Here is a 19,112-nt window from a genome sequence, read left to right as displayed (position 1 = left end):
ACCTGGGCGCATATGTCGTTGTTGTGGGGAGGTACATAAGTAGGTAGTTTTCCTAGGCCTAATATTAGTCTATAATATTTTTTCGAGTATATGGTTCCCGGGAGGTGATAATGCACGTTTTCAGAAGGTCTGCTTACTGTATTTTGTTACAAAACAACCAATAGTATCCAACATGAATGTTTACAAACTACATATCTTGCTTTTTCTATGACTGATCGTTTGTGGGAACAGCGTAGATTACTTGTTTGGACACGCCTCCCGTGGTATGAATATTCAATACGTTGCAAGCTTCCAGTTGATTGGCTGCGCCGTTGCCAGAGGCAGACTTATGACAGCGCGGGCCTTCGCATGCGACAACCAGTATATACAACATGGCGACGACGGAGGAAACGAAGGAAAATGCAGGTCGGTATTTTGTAATATCCTGGCTGTTAAGAGTAAAACATGAAGTAAAAACAACTATTTCTGATAAATATGCACATAATCTGGTGAAATACAACATGACTGCTTAGACTTCTTGATTCCCCAGCCGATTTCCATCGCCTAAAATGGACTAGTTGACTGGTCCTCTTACATGCAAGCTCTGATGCCGCTGGGACGGTACCAGAGCAACGGTTTTTTTCTGAGATAAATATTGTTTTTTCTTAACCAAAATAATTGTTGCCAAATTGTCAAAAGCGAACATACATACAATCTTTTGTCATATTTCAGAATCATATGTCGCAGAATTGCAGAAGAAAGTGACAGATGCTTTTGACATTTTCGACCACGAATCAAACAAAACTGTTGATGTCAGGTACCGTACGCATTTATGTACCATGCTCTCATCTTATTTAGACACTCACTTAATGACTTCAGCCATTTTATGTTCAAAAATGTATCAAATCCATGTCAAACAATCCTATCAGAGGTTTGGTTTGCTGTAATATCTACAGTCATTTGAACTTTTGCTTAAATAAAATTCAATACTTGCCTGCTGGTACTGGTGCCAATATCCTGTTACTGGGGTCTATAAACGGGTTTATTTAGATCTACTTCACACTCTCATATGAGAGAAAAATGTTTGTTATCAGGCCCAGATGTGCCATATACAAATTTATTTGGTTACTGATCGGAATAATCTTAAGGAAAATAAACACATTGTTTAAGATTTTCCTTGTTGGCAACAGGGTAACAAATTCACAATTGTTTTTGTTACTTAACACCACAAAGGATTCACAAGAGTTATATATGTAGATGGCCATGCCTTAGATGATGTTTTGATTTAGGGCCAGTTATTTTACACCAATTTTTATGCTCTTCTGGACAACAGTACACATTTCATGTTTAGCTTGTGAACCACACTGGATTGATTATTCAGAAGTTTTAGAAAATCCTTGATTGATTACCTATATATTGAAATGTTTGCCTGATATTAATAACTTTTAATGTGTTCCATAGGGAGGTGGGAACAATCGTCGGTCATTGGGATGTTGTCCAACAGAGGGTGAACTTCATGATATTTTGGCTGAAGTAAGAACCATTTAACTTGTTATTGCTGTCACACCTGTCAGTATAGTGTCAACTCATCAGTGCTTATTCTACTATGTTGTGTACAGTTGTACATGTACATTATAATGACTCAACACTGTTTCTCTGCTACACATTTATAACATTTCAAGTGAAAGCAACACGAGAAAAAAGTCATATTTTAAGATATTAACACCACTGTACCAGCAGTTCTGTAGTAGTGAAACTGTTTCTGACATTACACTGAATTTAGTTTCAAATAAATGTGAGGTACGCACAGCAAATGATATTCAACCTTCCACATTTTCTTGTAACGTCACTGAATGTGTTTTGGACCTATGTTCATCCCTAAATATTATAATTTTAGATATAGTACACAGTTGCTGAATATTATTTTTTTCTTTTTGGCAGATAGAAGAGGAAGAGCCAACTGGTTACATTAGATTTGAGAAGGTTCCTCCCCAAAATGACAAAAATATTACTTGAACGAAGGTGGGTCTGAAAACTGAAGCAAATTGTGACTGTTTTGTGAACAGCATCTCTATTGCTCCTAAAGATTTCTGATTTATACTGAAAGAAGAAATAACTTTAAAAAGAAAGTAGGTCTATCCTTGGTTATAAACTCTGTGGTATGCTTAACTGAGACTGATTGGGTGTGTCGGGTGTAGTGTCTTAAAAGCATCATCCATGTATTATTTTAGACAGCATTTGAAATTTATACTGGGCTGTAACAAGGAGCACTTGCTGTAACAATGCAAACAAACATGAAGATTAACAAAACTGAAATCTTTGCATATACTGTCCTTTTACATGTAATGAAAAGTAAGGCTTGCGTATCATAGTGCTGGTGACATTGTTTGCAGGTACAAGCCGTCCCCCGAGGATCAGCTACTGAAGGCATTCCATGTGCTGGACAGTGAAGGCAAGGGTTACCTTACCCAGGAAGAGCTCACCAAATACATGACAGAAGAAGGTAATCAGCGGACATAACTGCTAAACAGCTCCGCACATACAGCACAGAAATACGGTTCACTTTCCATACTTTAAAAAAAGTATCATTATGATTATCATTTTTACCCGGAAACAATTTGATTTCAAAAATTTTCATGTATTTTATCTATGGTTTAGTCCCTTTTGATGTTAACTCAGATCTTCATGTAATTTATCTACACAACAATATTGTGACAACTGAAAGTACGTTTTGCCCCTTTACACATTATTAATCACCTAGGAGTTTTGTCTTGTTTAACCGAGCCATGACTGCCACCGTAGTCAGTTCGTATGGCTGAGAGGGGCTTGTTGTACAAAAGTTGTAAAGAAACACAAAAAATATAAGGAAATTACGATGGTAAAAGAAAAAATTGTGTTCAGTTTCTGTTCCATTAAAGATGTCAAGTTAAAAGCTACTTTATTTTGAGTAAAGTGTCGCTGCGCTCTGCCGTTTTTCCTTTGGATATTTATATTTTATCCTTACACATGTAATGTATATTGTGCATGTTATAACATTTTATTCATGATGACCATGTCAAGTTTTGTCCAGAGTAAAAAATCATGTTTGTGAGCTACCTGATGAATTGAGCTGAATGTGTGCTGTTTGTTTTCAGGTGAACCATTCACCCAGGAGGAAATGGAAGAAATGTTGTCAGCAGCTGTTGACCCAGACAAAGGCACAATTCTCTACAAAGACTATGCCTCATTAATGGCAGTTGAAGAAACATAACATATGTTCCCAAAAATGCAATTTGTACATAACTGTAATTTAAATATAAAATGTAAATATATAGTAACAAATATCATTGGAGACTTTATTCTTCTTTGTGTCACTGAACTTGATCAAGTGGCTATGGTGTAGACTGTGATCTGCGAAGCAAAAGATGGACATACCTGACTAAGGAGTGTTCACAGAGTATTGGGATGTCCAGTTATGTACAGGATTGTTCCAATGGCCATTACAGCAGACTGATATAATATGGTTCAATACCTTTACTTACAGGTACATGTAGGTATTTGATTGGATTTTTTACTTAGGAAATTTCATCAAAACTGCACAGACTCACAATAGCTGCAAAATACCCCATGTAGGATTTTGTGTTGTCATGAACCCTGGTCTTCTGTGAAGTGACAAAACAATATTATAGACCGCTTCAGTTTCATGAAGCATACTTTGTGTTAAGTAACCCTTAGCTGAGTGCACTCCATATCTCTACAATGATTGAGTGCTTAGGGTTTAACGTTGTACTTAACTTTACAGTCATATGATGACGAAGGAGTCTTCAGATCACATATACGTATGATGTGCAACACACACTGGACACGAACATGCCATACATATGCCGTAGATTTGCATTTGGAGTAATTGATCGTAAAGGGTCATCTGTTATCATGGATTAATATAGGCTGGGGTACACTGTATCACTATTAACATGGAAACCAACCAATGGAAACTAGTTGCAGAATTGTAAGAGAAATAGGAAGAGTCAGAGAGAAACAGAGAGATGCATGGACGTACAGAGTTAGTTTGTTTTTAATTAGGATCCTGAACATACGCAATATAATTTACATATTTATTTAATCAGTGTCTTATGTTGTGCCCAAGAACTATCACTTATAGGACGACTGTCACGTTGATCGGTGGAGGAAACCACTTGCCTTTCGCCAGGTACCTGACAAACCTCTGGTATTAACTCCACTGCTGCAAGAGCTGGATTTGAAGAGAAGACCTTGAGGGGGAGCCAGCATTTTAACTAATAAATGCAGAGTACAAAAACAGAACAGAAAAAGTTCACAGTAAGATCTGAGATATAGCCACTACTGAGTTCCAGCCACAATTATTACTTGAAAAGGATCTCAAATCAGCTCAACTAAAAAACTTGAGGCACTATGAAAGCCTTGACATCCGACGTTGCTACATGTACACATCATCTGCTTCAGACAAAGTGGCAATATCCTGTATCTATAACAAGGGTGAAGAAGTTGGAAGCTAAACAGGAAACCTTATCCTGACATCGAACACACGTTCTCTCTACTCATGATACCTCACCATTCTCAGCTCTCGCAATAATCCTACCTTAATGCTGCTGTTGTATAAGTGAAATATTCTTGAGTACCGGTCCAACATATAACATCAAATAAAAACAGAATAAATAAATTGTACTTCCCTCGATTCAGCACTTGCATAGAGCATAATGGGTTAGGCAAGTAATGGTCTGCCTCGCGTTGGCATACACTGACCAGAAGATCTCTCCACAAATACACCTGCTCTGCTGCAGAAAGACACCTTGTCCGGAAACACATAAGATGATGCAGATCTTTGCTATGCCTCCTAGACACGTAGCCATGGTAAATCACAATAGATACAAGCATACACACGTATATTACAGAAAAAGGTTTTTTCTGTTTATTCTAATTCTGAAACGATATATATAGTATTTCCACAAGACACCAAGTAATTTTCAGGCAGCGCTGTTCTCAGTTTAACCTTTCCCGGATATTTACATACATCAGTAACTGTACTGATATCTGATCAGTGCAAGTTCAGGTTTGCGATATCACTATTAAAGTTTAGCTCATCTTTTTCTTATGGCTCACTGGCGATGAAGTTAGAAGTCTGACAATACAAATTCAGTGCAGTTTTGTCCTAATGCTCAGCCCAGAAGGTTGTTTCATTTACCACAGATTGATGACAAAGACCCCCACCACATGTAATGGATCTACTCACAACAGTTATCCTCCAGCCTATGACAGCCACATAGGAGGGATCATTCTGGTCAGTTCATCTCTGCCTGTATCACCAGCCTCCAGCATACAATATAGTTATTTGCTCATAAATCCGGGTTCCAGTATATACATGTACATATAATCAACGCAATTTCTTCTACACCTCAAAATAACCCCTTGGACTGGTGGCCTCTGAACATGAATAGCCACACAGTTGTTTACAAAGACTTTTGGAAACGTGAGACTGGTTTCTTGTCCAGTAAAAGTTGTCAATCTATCGTAGAAAAAATCATTAAAGTCCTTTATACTCCTGATTCTCAATGCTGATGCTGATGTTTTCAAATTTTTCCAATGCTCAATCCTGCACTTAGAATCCACTAGAATGGAGAACTTAATCACTGTCAGCTGTCTAGAACTGGTCAGTAAATCACCATCAATCAGAACAATGCATTTCCCTGCCCCACACGTACATGGCATCTGACCCTGGCTTCAGTTGATTCCCAGTGTTATAACTTGGAGAAGACAGGGGTCTCTTTCTGCATCTGTCCAGTCACTGCCTTAATCACATCTTCACTCAGTAGCATGCCCTGGTTCCACATTGCCTATGGAAAAAAGAATGCAGTAGTGAATGGATGGTTTAAACTCTGTAACTGAACACTGTCTAGGAAAATAGATCAATTTATTTTTTAAGAATTTTTCCAAGCAAGTAAAATGGTTTTAAAACATATTTCACAGAAGTCTGTAGTGAAGTCACATCCATATTTTTGCTTGAAAAGGTTTGTTTCAGGGTCCATTCGGCGAACGCACTTGTAGTTCTATATGTATATGCATTTTGAATGATGACATCTAGCAGCCTGTGTAGGATAAGTGTGACAACATTGTTCTCAATGTGGTCAGAAAAGGCCACAGTAGAATCCAAACTTTCAAATGCATTTTACTAGGTTCGAAAAATTATGAAAAAATAAATCGAACTATTTTTATTGACAGTGATTAATGGTCTATACTCCACACTACTGTTTTCTTTGCCATTAAGAATTATCACAGAAAACAACAGACAAGATTAAAAAGACAGTGATAAATGTCATGTCATAATGTGAAATATAATCACAATTTGAATATATGGAAACACACCATGCTTTTCACTAAAGATTTATGCCCAACTGTCAACTCACGATTTGTTTTACACAGTGCTCCTGACACAGACCATATGTCTACTCACCACTTGCTCCTGACACAGACCATATGTCTACTCACCACTTGCTCCTGACACAGACCATATGTCTACTCACCACTTGCTCCTGACACAGACCATATGTCTACTCACCACTTGCTCCTGACACAGACCATATGTCTACTCACCACTTGCTCCTGGCACAGACCATACAACTACTCACCACTTGGCCCTGGCACAGACAATGTGTCTACTCACCACTTGGCCCTGGCACAGATAATGTGTCTACTCATCACTTGGCCCTGGCACAGACGATGTGTCTACTCACCACTGTGCCTGGCGCAGACCATGTGTCTACTCACCACTTGACCCTGGCATAGACCATGTGTCTACTCACCACTTGTTCCTGACACAGACCATATGTCTACTCACCACTTGCTCCTGGCACAGACCATACGACTACTCACCACTTGGCCCTGGCACAGACAATGTGTCTACTCACCACTTGGCCCTGGCACAGATAATGTGTCTACTCATCACTTGGCCCTGGCACAGACCATGTGTCTACTCACCACTGTGCCTGGCACAGACCATGTGTCTACTCACCACTTGACCCTGGCATAGACCATGTGTCTACTCGCCACTTGACCCTGGCAAAGACCATGTGTCTACTCGCCACTTGCTCCGGGCACAGACCATGTCTCTAGTCACTGCTTGGCCCTGGCATAGACCATGTGTCTACTCACCACTTGACCCTGGCATAGACCATGTGTCTACTCGCCACACCCTGGCATAGATCATGCGTCTACTCACCACTTGCTCCCTGGCATAGACCTTGTGTCTACTTACCACTTGTTCAAGTGAGTTCTGTACTGAGTTGTCCCTGGCAAAGACCATGGCCACCTTTGATCCTTGCACAGCCACAGGACTTTTGGAGGCAATGATTGTAGCGGTCTCCAGGGCACCTGCTAACAGGGACTCCTTAGACGGGAATAACAAACTGAAAGGCAGGACACATTGAGAGGGCAAGTGAGTGAAGAGTGACAGGCTGAGACTAAATCACTGATATTCTATAGAAAACAAACTGAATAGTTTCTTAGAAACTGAAAAATAACTATGCTTTGACTGTACCTGAAAACTTTTTGAGGGAGGAATTCAGAACCAGAAACAGTATCATGCCACACAAATGACAATAACACTTGTATTGCAATGGTAAAGAGTCATTACAAGCCCCCGAATAGCAAATAACAGTTACTATACACCATTAACCATGTTATAAAGCACCAATTGCCCAGTAGTTCAGGGCTTACTCTCTGTTTACTTATATAGTGCCTGAATTCTCCATTCTTTCCGCACAGAAGACCAAAAATTTATTCCTGCAATGCTTATTTAGCACTTGTTGAACACAAAAAGGTGTCACATATTCGATGAGAACGAAATTTCAAATTGCTAGCTTAAGCATATAACAGAGGGGACAACAGACAGAAAAGGTGTTGGGGAGCGCTCTTGTTTCACATTTTATTTTGCATAAACATGCACAAGAGATGTCTATGTTTGGACTGTCCAAAGTTTACACTGATCTCCACTATATTGTACACACCTGACAAGTCCACACTGCTTAGCCTCATCAGCCATCAGTTTCCTGGCTGTAAAGGCTAGCTCTCTCACCAGACTGTCATTACCCACCACTTTGGGGAAGCGCTGTAAAGTGCCCAAGTCTGCAGCTATACCTATGTCTACTTCCTGACCAAAGGCAAAACATTACTGGGTTATTATATGCACATCAACACAAAATTCCACTTCATCCCATAAAATAAAGCTGGATTTTACTAAAAGAAAACAAAATTACATAACTAGAGTGGAAAGTTTATTCTACATAATAAGTTTCAATATGCGTCTCCTTGAGCTAATGATAAATTTAGACGTAATAAAACTTACCAATGAAACAACAACAATGAAATGCACGAGCCACGAAAGACCATCATTGGTTTCTGTAACCATGTGTTGTTAACATGCCATGCTTTGGCACAATAACACAAAGTGAAATTAGCATGAAATGAAGATATAATGGCCAAGCAAGCAAGATACTGTCAAAGGAAACCATTAGGTAGACCCACAGGATATCAGTTTGTTTCAAGTTTTCTTCTGGAATTTATATCATTACTTGAATGCACCACTTACATATGTGACTATAGCATTTACACAACATTCAGTCTTAAAGTTACAAGAAGACGCCAGATTTAGATTTCAGATTTAGAAGGAACTAACAACTTTTTCAGCCATGCTGCAGGTGCATATTACATTTTGCCATGACCTCAGCAGAGATCATTTTACCATGATCTCAGCAATTTGCCTTGATTTCGACAGAGATCATTTTGCCACGACCTCAGCAGAGATCATTTGGCCATGACCTCAGCAGAAATCATTTTGCCATGACCTCAGCAGAAATAATTTTGACATGACCTCTGCAGATATCATTTTGCCATGACCTCAGCAGATATCATTTTTCCATGACCTCAGCAGATATCATTTTGCCATGGCCTCAGCAGATATCATTTTTCCATGACCTCAGCAGATATCATTTTGCCATGGCCTCAGCAGATATCATTTTGCCATGGCCTCAGCAGAGATCATTTTGCCAGGGCCTCAGCACAGATCATTTGCCATAGCCTCAGCAGAGATCCTTTTGTCATGACCTTAGCAGACATCTCATTAAGTCAAGAGAGCACTTTGCCATGGCCTCAGCAAAGATCATTTTGCCATTGCATCAACTGAACCACTTACCTTGATTTGGAACCATGCATCCCGAGTGCAGTAGCGTATGTCACAGGCTGTTACCATGTCAACACCTCCACCCACACATGGTCCGTGGATGGCAGCTATCACAGGCTTAGGACACTGCAAATACCAGGTGTGATTTAACTGTAACCCAGTCATGTATTATAAACAACAGATGTCACTGTGATACCTATGGTTGGTATGCCGTGTCATGTCTAGATTCACTAAGCTTCTTTTACAAGTGCATAAGTCACATACATTTTGACAGCCAATTTCCATCTACACTGTCACACAGACAGACCCAGTTCTCACCCATCACAATGCTTGCCATCATGTTATGACCCCTCTTTGTGCACCTGAACATGTGATGCCCCAAACCAATCAAAACACCTTGTTGTGCACCTCCACAGGTAATCTCACACACCATGTCATGACTCCTCTTTGTACATCTGCACAGATATTGCCTCACACCATGTCAAGGCTATTCTATGTTAGCCTAAACAGGCAATGTCCCAACCATGTTATGACCCCTCTTTGTGCACCTGAACATGTGATGCCCCAAACCAATCAAAACACCTTGTTGTGCACCTCCACAGGTAATCTCACACACCATGTCATGACTCCTCTTTGTGCATCTGCACAGATATTGCCCCACACCATGTCAAGGCTATTCTATGTTAGCCTAAACAGGCAATGTCCCAACCATGTCATGACTCCTCTTTGTGCACCTGAATAGGTGATGTTCCACACCATGTCATGACTCCTCTTTGTGCTCCTGAACAGGTAATGTCCCACACCACGTCATGACTCCTGTTTGATAACATGAACAGATAATGCTCCACACCGTGCCATGGCTACTCTATGTGAACCTGAAAAGGTAATGTTTCAAGCATAACATGACTTCTTTTTGTGCATCTGAATAGGTAATGTTCCAACCACATGATGATTCCTTTTTGTGCACCTGAACAGGTAATGTTCCAAACATGACTTCTTTTTTAGAGCCTGAACAGGTAATGCCTCAACCATGTCATGCCTCCTCTATGTGCACCTGAACAGGTAATGTCCCATATCATGCGATGACTCCTCTTTGAGCACCTGAACAGGTAATGTCCCACATCATGTGATGACTCCTCTTTGTGCACCTGAACAGGTAATGTCCCACATCATGTGATGACTCCTCTTTGTGCACCTGAACAGGTAATGTCCCATATCATGCGATGACTCCTCTTTGAGCACCTGAACAGGTAATGTCCCACATCATGTGATGACTCCTCTTTGTGCACCTGAACAGGTAATGTCCCAGCCATATCATGATAAGACTTTTCTGTTGTTTATACAAAATACACATTGTAAGGAGAAGCTTGAATTGTACCTTTATACATATTTACCGATGCCTTGATGTGATGCTTTGTTCTTGTGACTTAATTCCCACTGTCTGCCATCGTATAAGGGTAATTTTCTTGAGTATGAGGTAAAACACCAATCAAATAAATAAATAAATAAATAAACATTATCCCCAGGTAACCTAAACCTGGATATGATTAATCCCACAGTGAGTCAGATATGAAATAAGATGAGCAAAATATGACATTTGGGAGTCATTTGGTAGATTTTCAGTGCTTGTCACATCCTCTTTCATTTCACTTGGAAAGGTATTTTCAGCCATTTTAAGCTATTTCTGTACACATTATAACATGTATATCACTGACATCTAGCAGAGAGTTACATGTAGTCCTGCAATGAATTTAATAATACAAGCACTTAATTTTTGTCCATTTGGTTTTTAAGAAGAGCCCTTCTGACGGACACAGCAAGACCCTGCATCCATCCATGCAATTCCGTAAGTCATCCACACAAACAGCAGTTTGAGTAAACGTGGTGTTCGACCCAGATCAGAGCCTAGAGAACCCACCAGTACTGGGCATATGAACCTCACAAATCTCCTGACTTGTGCCACAGTCTGTTGTGTATTCTGCTGTCATGCTAACTTCAGTACTGTCAGTGAACATGTAACATGCATGGCACATACTGGCCATAATAACACAGTCCCATGTCTAGGACAATGCAGACACTCCAAGATGTACCTGAAATGCTTAAAGAAAATGGAAATATGCCCAATCCAGAACAAATGATCACAGATGCTAATAAAGCACTGACCTTCTCAATGACATTGAAGCTCTCCTGCATCTGTTTAACATGTCTGCGTATTACCATAGCATTCCTGGCAATGTCATCTTCCCGTGGGACCACCGAGTTCAAGTCAGACAGATCCAGCCCTAAAACACAGCCACATAAACAATTCACTGTGAACATGGTTTTTCGAAAAGTAGAAATATTTCACATATTTGACAATGTCTCAAACACAAGGGCTATATGATTCTTCAATTAATCCATATATCACCTTGGTGCAAAACAGGCATATTTCATTGATGAATTAATTAACGATTTGCACATAACTTCACAAAACTGCATGATCACAAGTGTGAAAACAATCAAGTGCATGCAGAAAAATGGCAAAAATTAGAAGCATTCCTTTCTTTGTATGGTTTCACTCATATCCTGTCTGTTTCTAGCAGCTCACATTGCTGTTATATTTACTGTGCTGACTCACTGAAGCATCCAGCCCAAGGACACCAGAAACTTCAACAAGTCAGAGCACACTGATGAGCTCTCTTTCTCTCTTGCATCTTGGCCAAAACATGAGAAACTTCAACCAGTCAGAATATACCAAGGAGCTCTTTCGCATCTTAGCTAAGACACCAGAAATTTTAACCAGTCAGAGTATCCCGAGGAGCTCTCTCGCATCTCCACCAATGCTCTAGAAACTTCAGGAGCTCTCTCCTAAAATTGGGTTGTTTTGTGAAGAAAATACTTGCACATATACTTGATACAACGTTTTAGCTTTTGGTTTGTGCTTGTTTCGAGTGGAATGTCACACATATATGTACAATTACCACATGTAGCTTGTACTGACCTGCTGTGAACACTGGCCCTGCCCCTGTCAACACAACCACACGGCACTCCGGGTCTGCTGATAGCTGGTTAAAACACTCCACCATTTCCCTAAAAAACATACAAACCACTTGCCAATAGGTTGCACACAGGTTGGGTTACACCTGCCAGACTAGTGAGATCGTTAACATTTAATGGTGCCCAGTACTGGATAATAACCACATTAGGTGACCATGTATTTGATATCATTATTTAGTAATGTTTAATAGAATAACTCCTAAAATATTAGACCATTTGTGTCTAACAGTTCATTTGGTACAGGCTAAAATTACAGCATCCAAAATTGGTAGGCCCAGTTCTATTTGTCGCCAAATACACATGTCTTTGATAGGCTTTTGTCAAGAGATACTGTAACAGAAGACTTTGTCATTTATTTGCTGCAAATGGCTGTCCACAAGCATAACTCCAACCTCCTGTACAGTATAGTGCTGAATGCCTGCTACACTTCAATGCATTTATGATAACAAATGGTATAATATGTGGCAAGTTTGGGGTGATTTAAATGTAAATTAGTAGATGAGTATAACCTGGAGACTGTAATCAACATTATAAACTAGTGCTCAAAAGAAAGTATACACCAAAACAAATACATAAAAATCGCGCAAAGTAAAAAATTGAGAAATTATCCATGATGAGCCCTATTACCCGTGTAAACGCCGATCCATCCAGGGAACAAACTGGCCCAACAAAGCAAGATTTGCCTAAACTTAGCATAAAATCGAAAAATGGCCCTTCCACGTGTAACACGACATAAACGTGCATTTTGGCGGTATAAATGAGTCGACGAGAAACGTTAGGAACACAGTCGTCAGAAAAACACCAGAGGTATGCCACGTTTGAGCCAAGTTGAGCGAGAGAGAGCTGTAGGCATGGCCCAGCAAGGAGCGACCAACACCGCCATTGCCAGAACCTTTGGTTGCACAAGAGCAACTATCGTCAGACTTATGCAGCGACTCCGGCAGACAGACGTTACATCCGACAGGCCTAGGAGCGGTCGACCACGCGTCACCACCCCCACTGAAGATCGACACATCCGGGCCATTCACCTCCGCAATCGGAACGTAACGGCAACGTCAACGGCGGCGACGGCACTAGGGCACCCGATTAGTCGACACACAGTCTACCGTCGACTACGTCAACACGGTATTAGGGCACGTTGACCGTATTGTGGAGTTTATCTGACGCCTCAAAATCAACGTCGTCGGCTGATATGGGCCAGGCGCGTTCTACGTTGGCAGAGGCGTGAATGGGCATGGGTAATGTTCTCCGACGAGAGCAGGTTTTGCGTGTACAAAAATGACGGTCGGGCTAGGGTATACAGGCGTGTAGGAGAACGTTTGGTGCCAAATTGCGTTCAGCAAGTTCGAGCGTTTGGAGGTGGTAGTGTGATGGTGTGGGGAGGCATCTGCGGCGATCTGAAGACGAGGCTGGTGGTGATTCATGGGAACCTCAATGCTCGCAGATACACGGATGAAGTTTTACGACCGGTTGTAGTGCCATTCATCCACCAACAGCAAAGAGGAATTTTGTACCAGCATGATAATGCAAGACCTCATTCTGCAAGATTGACGAACAACTTTCTACAGAACGCCAACATCGATCTCTTACCATGGCCGGCATGTTCACCCAACCTCAATCCAATTGAGCACATGTGGGACCACCTAGGCAGACAAGTCAGAAGACTGCCAGTGCCACCTGTGACCGTTCAACAGCTGGAAGAGTGTCTCCAACAAGAATGGCAATGAATCACACCTAACGTCATTTGACGCCTGACGTCATCAATGCGGCGACGTGTTGTGGCCTGCATCAATGCCAATGGAGGCCACACTCGCTACTGAGCATGATTTGAATGACATATGTGTAAATGTAAATGTTCTGTTGACACCACATCTCTTTGACTGACTGACCATCAAAACCAAACCTTCACCATTTAATGAACTGTATGTATGGACATTTCAGGTGAAATGGAATATTCTTATGGAATTAAAAATAATTTCAAATATATTTCTTTCCGTTTTTATTTGAAGTCTGATCAAACAGCTGTATACTTTCTTTTGAGCACTAGTTTACAAGGAATGACACTATTTCAGACACACCAAAGACACTCAGTTTTAGACAACTGTATTGTGTGAAAACATCAGGTCATACCCCCAGAAGATTTGGTTCATGGCATTCCGTTTCTCTGGTCTGTTCAGTTCTACTTGTGAGACATAATCCTTCACCTGGGACACTTTGAGAGTCTGGAACTGGTACTGTGTCTGAGAAGACATGGCTCTTGGGACAATTTGACCACTACATGGAAACTGATGGCATGTCAGCAGTTCTGAAACAATGTACAATAATAATAAAAAAAAATAAGAAAGTTACTGGCTGATATGTATGTGGAGGTTATCATGCACTATATAGCCAAGGACCCACATACTGTACCCTAGTTCTAAACAATATGACTGTGTTATATAGTTCTGACACCAGAGTAGCCAGAACTATAAAACACATAGTCATATTGCATCCATGACTACCACATACCTCTATTTTCCTGTTGAACCCATTTTTCCACCTAAGGTTATACTGGAGCTGTGGAGAAAACCTGGTACCAGTGCAGTAGAGATAAAATGTACCTTTAATTTAGTCTGTCATTTTATCACGATTCAGCATTCTGATCAGTGGGATCACTGAGTTTCTGCAGGGCTATTTAATGGGATACCCGCAGAAGTCCGAAGTGGTACTTATTACGTCATTTTAGTGACCCTAGTGACATTCCACTGCAGCATCAACAGTGCGACATCACAGTGGTTAGACCAAATACGTCCCCGATGAAACCAAAGCACACAATATGTTTAGCATCAAGCAACAAAAGACTAGTGACGTGCAAGTCCTATGTCACACTAGCTCCACCTGTTGTGAGAGGAAACTCCATGGAAATACCATGATACACCCATGTCAACCATGTCAACCAGAAGGCCTAGCAAACAGTAACAGGGTATGGCCTAATAAAGGGATGAAAAACCCAGATGGGCAGAAAATGTGGATAAGAGGGTACCAATGTGGATATTTAAATGCCGACTGCATGAAAACTTTTCATTAGGTCATTATACCCTACCCAGAACCATACTGCAGTAGGCTATCATGTACATTAACTGTGTTTTTCGACCACATCTTGGCTTCTGCTAAACATAGCATGACAATAAAAGGCTCAAATTAATGGTTATTAAACTTTGAATGCGGTATATACAACATACTGGTATATAAAACCATCAGTATCGGTGATTACGATGAATCTAAATCTGCTCAAAGACAATGGCATGTGTCTGACAAAAATCGTACACTTTGGATGAATAATCTAAAACTGTTCTGAAATTGTTAGAAATTTCTAAAAATGTGGGTAGGGTGCCTTATAGCGGGATGCACAAGGCTTGTTTTCTGTCATTGTCTGTGCCATTGAGTTTAAAATTTATAAAGTTCTGCATGTTCTTATCCATTCTATTGTCTTACAAGATAATGCCATGTAATTAGAAAAGATTTAATTAGTGCACTGACTTCACATGAACTGTGTTGTGAACTCTACGTGTTGTGAGAATTATTTTGATGGATTGGTCGTTCAACTTGTTGTGCTGTGTAAAATATAGCCTACGTTTTGCTTAATGGGACGGAAATAAAATCAAGCTATGCACATTTTCTAACAATTGCCACATCAGTCATCAAGTTACGGTTAATATCGCCTTACTTGCAAGCTTATGGGAAGATCGGCAGTGTGAAAGGACACGGTGACAGATGTGTGACATTACTGAACTTGCTCAGCTTCGTGCTCTTTATCTTCCTGTTTTCTGGCATCCACATTTACCGGTCAACTATCTGAAGCTATCTGTCCGTCCTGTCATTCTCGCCAACGGAGAGCTCAAAGGCCAGTTTCTGACAAGGGAGGTAATCAGTCTATTATAGCGTTATCTGCCCCTTTTCCTAACTTCTCTGCCAGACGCAGACAGGAGCCCGTTTCCATCTGTTGTTCATCTTCGCCGGACAATGAGAACCCTCGTCCCAAACTTTAGACTTTTGACAACATGTCAAATGGATACTGGTTAACAGCCAAAGATTTATACTTATAAGCTGACTGAATTAAATGTAGGCTGTATTTTTTAAAATTACCACATGTTATTTGGATAATTTTCTGTTCAAAGCAATAAGACTGAACAACAACACTGGGCATCCAAAGCTGATAACGGATTTCGATCGTTGACTGTAAGTGTCTTGGTGGAAAATAAATGTCCTCGATGGCAGAAAACAGTTGTTTCTCAAAAGGCTACTGTACTGGGTTAACTAAAGTAATGCAGATAACAACATCTGTAATTAAAAAAGTTCTTGATTGTGACCAACCCGCCCCTCTCAAAAAACCAAATACTCCGTATGTATTTGAATAAATGTTTCCAATGTGTTGAAACAGATACTAATTACGTTTCCATGTTTTTGTTTCTAACGTTGGATAAGTTTTCTAAGCCTTAAAACCTCTATGTTGTCTGCACTTAACGGGTACGGTACAGTGGTGTGAAATTGGCCGGTGGGTTGAAATTGACCGGTGGAGTGAAGTTGGCCACTTTTCCCTTTTTATATGACTTAGTTTTAACCCTAGCCTGATTCAACGGAGTGCTGCGGTTGTTAAAAGGAAGCTCCAAGGAAGTGTAGATTGGCAGCATTTTCAATTTTCTGCATACACATATTTGAATATTTGCTCTTAGGTTTGTTCATGTTACACTGTAACAAATCTCGCTGTAATTTTACAGTGAAAAGTGCTGGCAATTTTGTGACCAGTTTTTTTCACTGTAGACTGTAGATGTGCTGCTTAATATCTAATGCCAAATAGTAGTACAGGGGCGTATTTCCACATATACCATTGTAAATAATCAGTTCACTCCATCGCAAATTAACAAAATCTGCATGTCTACCAAGAAAACTTGTGTACCTTTAAAACAAAGTGGACTGTGAATGGTCCAACCGCTACAGTTTTACAGTCAATTCTGTAAATTCACAACGACTATAGTAAAATTACACAACATAGGTGCAGAATTGCGCTGGAAAATGGTGTAAAATATTTACACCACGATTTACTGTGAATGTACAGTGCGTCAGGCTGTAAATTTGCATTCAACTCTTACAGTGTAAAATACACGTCATTAACATCGGGTCAAACAGTTGAATGCTCTTCAACTGTTTTAATAGCCATGCCTTTCGTGCGGGGGACTTGTCCCCCCCTCCCTTACCCCCGCAACCTTAACCCCTGCTTACCTTTGACCATAATCTAATATAATTCTGTCAGGCTGATGACCGAATCAAGAAAGTTGAATGAACGAGACAATTAATTGTTGCCCTATGTTTATTATGTGGATGACCGTTCTGCTTTCAGATAGAGAATACGGTACATAAAACAAGCTAAATAATCTGTCTGCGGAAACCTACTAAATCCGCGTGCAGCATTTGTGAATGTTTGTTTTGTGACTGGAGACAGCGTGAATGGAATTATACAGGTGTTGCCCAACTCTATCATCTCTAAACGCATACCAGTTTCCTTTACTTTTTGACAGATTCAATCTTCAGTTAGAATTACTTTCCTGACAACGGCAGATCTTTCCTTCAGCAGCAGATTTTGACGATTCCCATGAATTAATCTACATACTGTATGTACCTTGCAAAACTATAAATGTATGGTCATCAAATTTCACCTTGTGATAGTAACACTGTCAGCCCATAAATATGAAACTGAAATGACTACCATTACTTCTTTGGTTTCCCTTTTTATGCGCAGTGCAAATGCTAAAACGTGCATCGGTTTACAAGTGAACTTTCTGAACTACTTTTCTTAAAATATTGTAAAACTCATATTTTCTAACCAAATAATTAATATTCCTCATATTTTTGGTATTATTTTATGTATTAAAATTGTCTGTCTGTATAAAGTTGATTTTTTATTTATGATTTGTATGGTGGGCTGAGAGATCCACCAACTGATTAATTGACTGAATGTCTTTTTTTCATCTGATTGATAACCCTAATCCTTCATCCATACACGAATGTACCTCGATGACAGCTCTGCATATAATGATGCTGATAACGAATATGACTTTATTCTGTGTCATCTGAGGAAGACCTCCACGGATAATATTGGGCTTATGAATGAAATATAGGCTGTACAGTAGGCCTAACTGCATGTACAGTAGGCCTAACTCGCTATATAGGAGCATGTCAACACACGTGTCAGGAATCAATAAATATAGCTACTCTCTTATCTGTTTTTAATTATATTGCTTTCTCCTTGAACAGTCCTGAGCCATGATACTTATCGGCATATGTATATAGGCCTTTTCAGGCCATCTTGTCATTGGATCCACGAGTGAATGGCACCTAAATTATGGCCATTCATTTGTGACGCCCGTGAACTTTGGAGGAAAACCACAGGCTTGGAGACTTCTGACAGCGCTATACTAGACCACCATGATCATTCCTCTTTCGTCATAAGGAGTCCATTGTGATACAGAATACTTAACACGTCTGACAAAAAGGTCACGTTCTTGGATTTTGTAGTCTACATTGCTAGGGGTCCTGTTTTCAAAGCGCATGCATATTTGTATATGTACTTTACAATGTACAAGCCACACCGTTAGGGTAGATGTGTATACTGTATTCCCTACAGTATAAATTCGTACCTTTATACCACATGGCTCATCTAAACCAGCTCGAGGGCTTGTAAAGGTAAGAAAATCCATGTTTTTGAGCTTAAGCGGCACACGACCCGTTTAATATGGATATGCTTAGCCAAGGATTCTTCTGATGATTTCACAATGATGAAATCCATATTTTCTGTTCTCGTTCACGGACAATAGATCTCCTTAGAGATGTTATTTTCACCAAACTGATGGTCAGTCTGCAGGTCAGGCCT

The 19,112-nt window shown here is 40.2% G+C and overlaps 2 protein-coding genes across 2 annotated transcripts; one reads left to right on the top strand and one right to left on the bottom strand.

Moving 5' to 3' along the window:
• The first annotated feature begins 324 nt into the window (after window positions 1–324).
• Window positions 325–3,317, top strand: LOC135469022 (dynein regulatory complex protein 8-like). Its single transcript, XM_064747539.1, is given in 7 exon segments — window positions 325–405; window positions 712–801; window positions 1,445–1,512; window positions 1,921–1,962; window positions 1,964–2,001; window positions 2,373–2,482; window positions 3,114–3,317. Coding segments are annotated over 7 exon segments (498 nt in total). The 5' UTR covers window positions 325–371; the 3' UTR covers window positions 3,230–3,317.
• A 2,060-nt stretch (window positions 3,318–5,377) lies between these two features.
• Window positions 5,378–16,064, bottom strand: LOC135468279 (delta(3,5)-Delta(2,4)-dienoyl-CoA isomerase, mitochondrial-like). Its single transcript, XM_064746439.1, has 8 exons — window positions 15,912–16,064; window positions 14,336–14,510; window positions 12,150–12,238; window positions 11,333–11,451; window positions 9,182–9,295; window positions 7,998–8,140; window positions 7,247–7,397; window positions 5,378–5,828 (listed from the first exon to the last, which is right to left on the bottom strand). Exons 1-8 carry the CDS (start codon window positions 15,967–15,969, stop codon window positions 5,733–5,735), a joined length of 945 nt encoding a protein of 314 aa, XP_064602509.1. The 5' UTR covers window positions 15,970–16,064; the 3' UTR covers window positions 5,378–5,732.
• Between the last annotated feature and the right edge of the window lie 3,048 nt (window positions 16,065–19,112).

This window comes from Liolophura sinensis, chromosome 6 (genome assembly GCF_032854445.1).
Source record: "Liolophura sinensis isolate JHLJ2023 chromosome 6, CUHK_Ljap_v2, whole genome shotgun sequence".
In the NCBI taxonomy this organism is placed as follows: domain Eukaryota; kingdom Metazoa; phylum Mollusca; class Polyplacophora; order Chitonida; family Chitonidae; genus Liolophura; species Liolophura sinensis.
This window is presented reverse-complemented; position numbering and strand designations above follow the sequence as displayed.

Coding starts and splice junctions, on each gene's coding strand:
- LOC135468279 (XM_064746439.1), bottom strand. CDS start 15,969: ATGTCACACATCTGTCACCGTGTCCTTTCACACTGCCGATCTTCCCAT. Junction 14,511..15,911: donor ATCTTCCCATAAGCTTGCAA/GTAAGGCGATAT, acceptor ACATTGTTTCAG/AACTGCTGACATGCCATCAG. Junction 8,141..9,181: donor ATGCATGGTTCCAAATCAAG/GTAAGTGGTTCA, acceptor GCCTTTGGTCAG/GAAGTAGACATAGGTATAGC.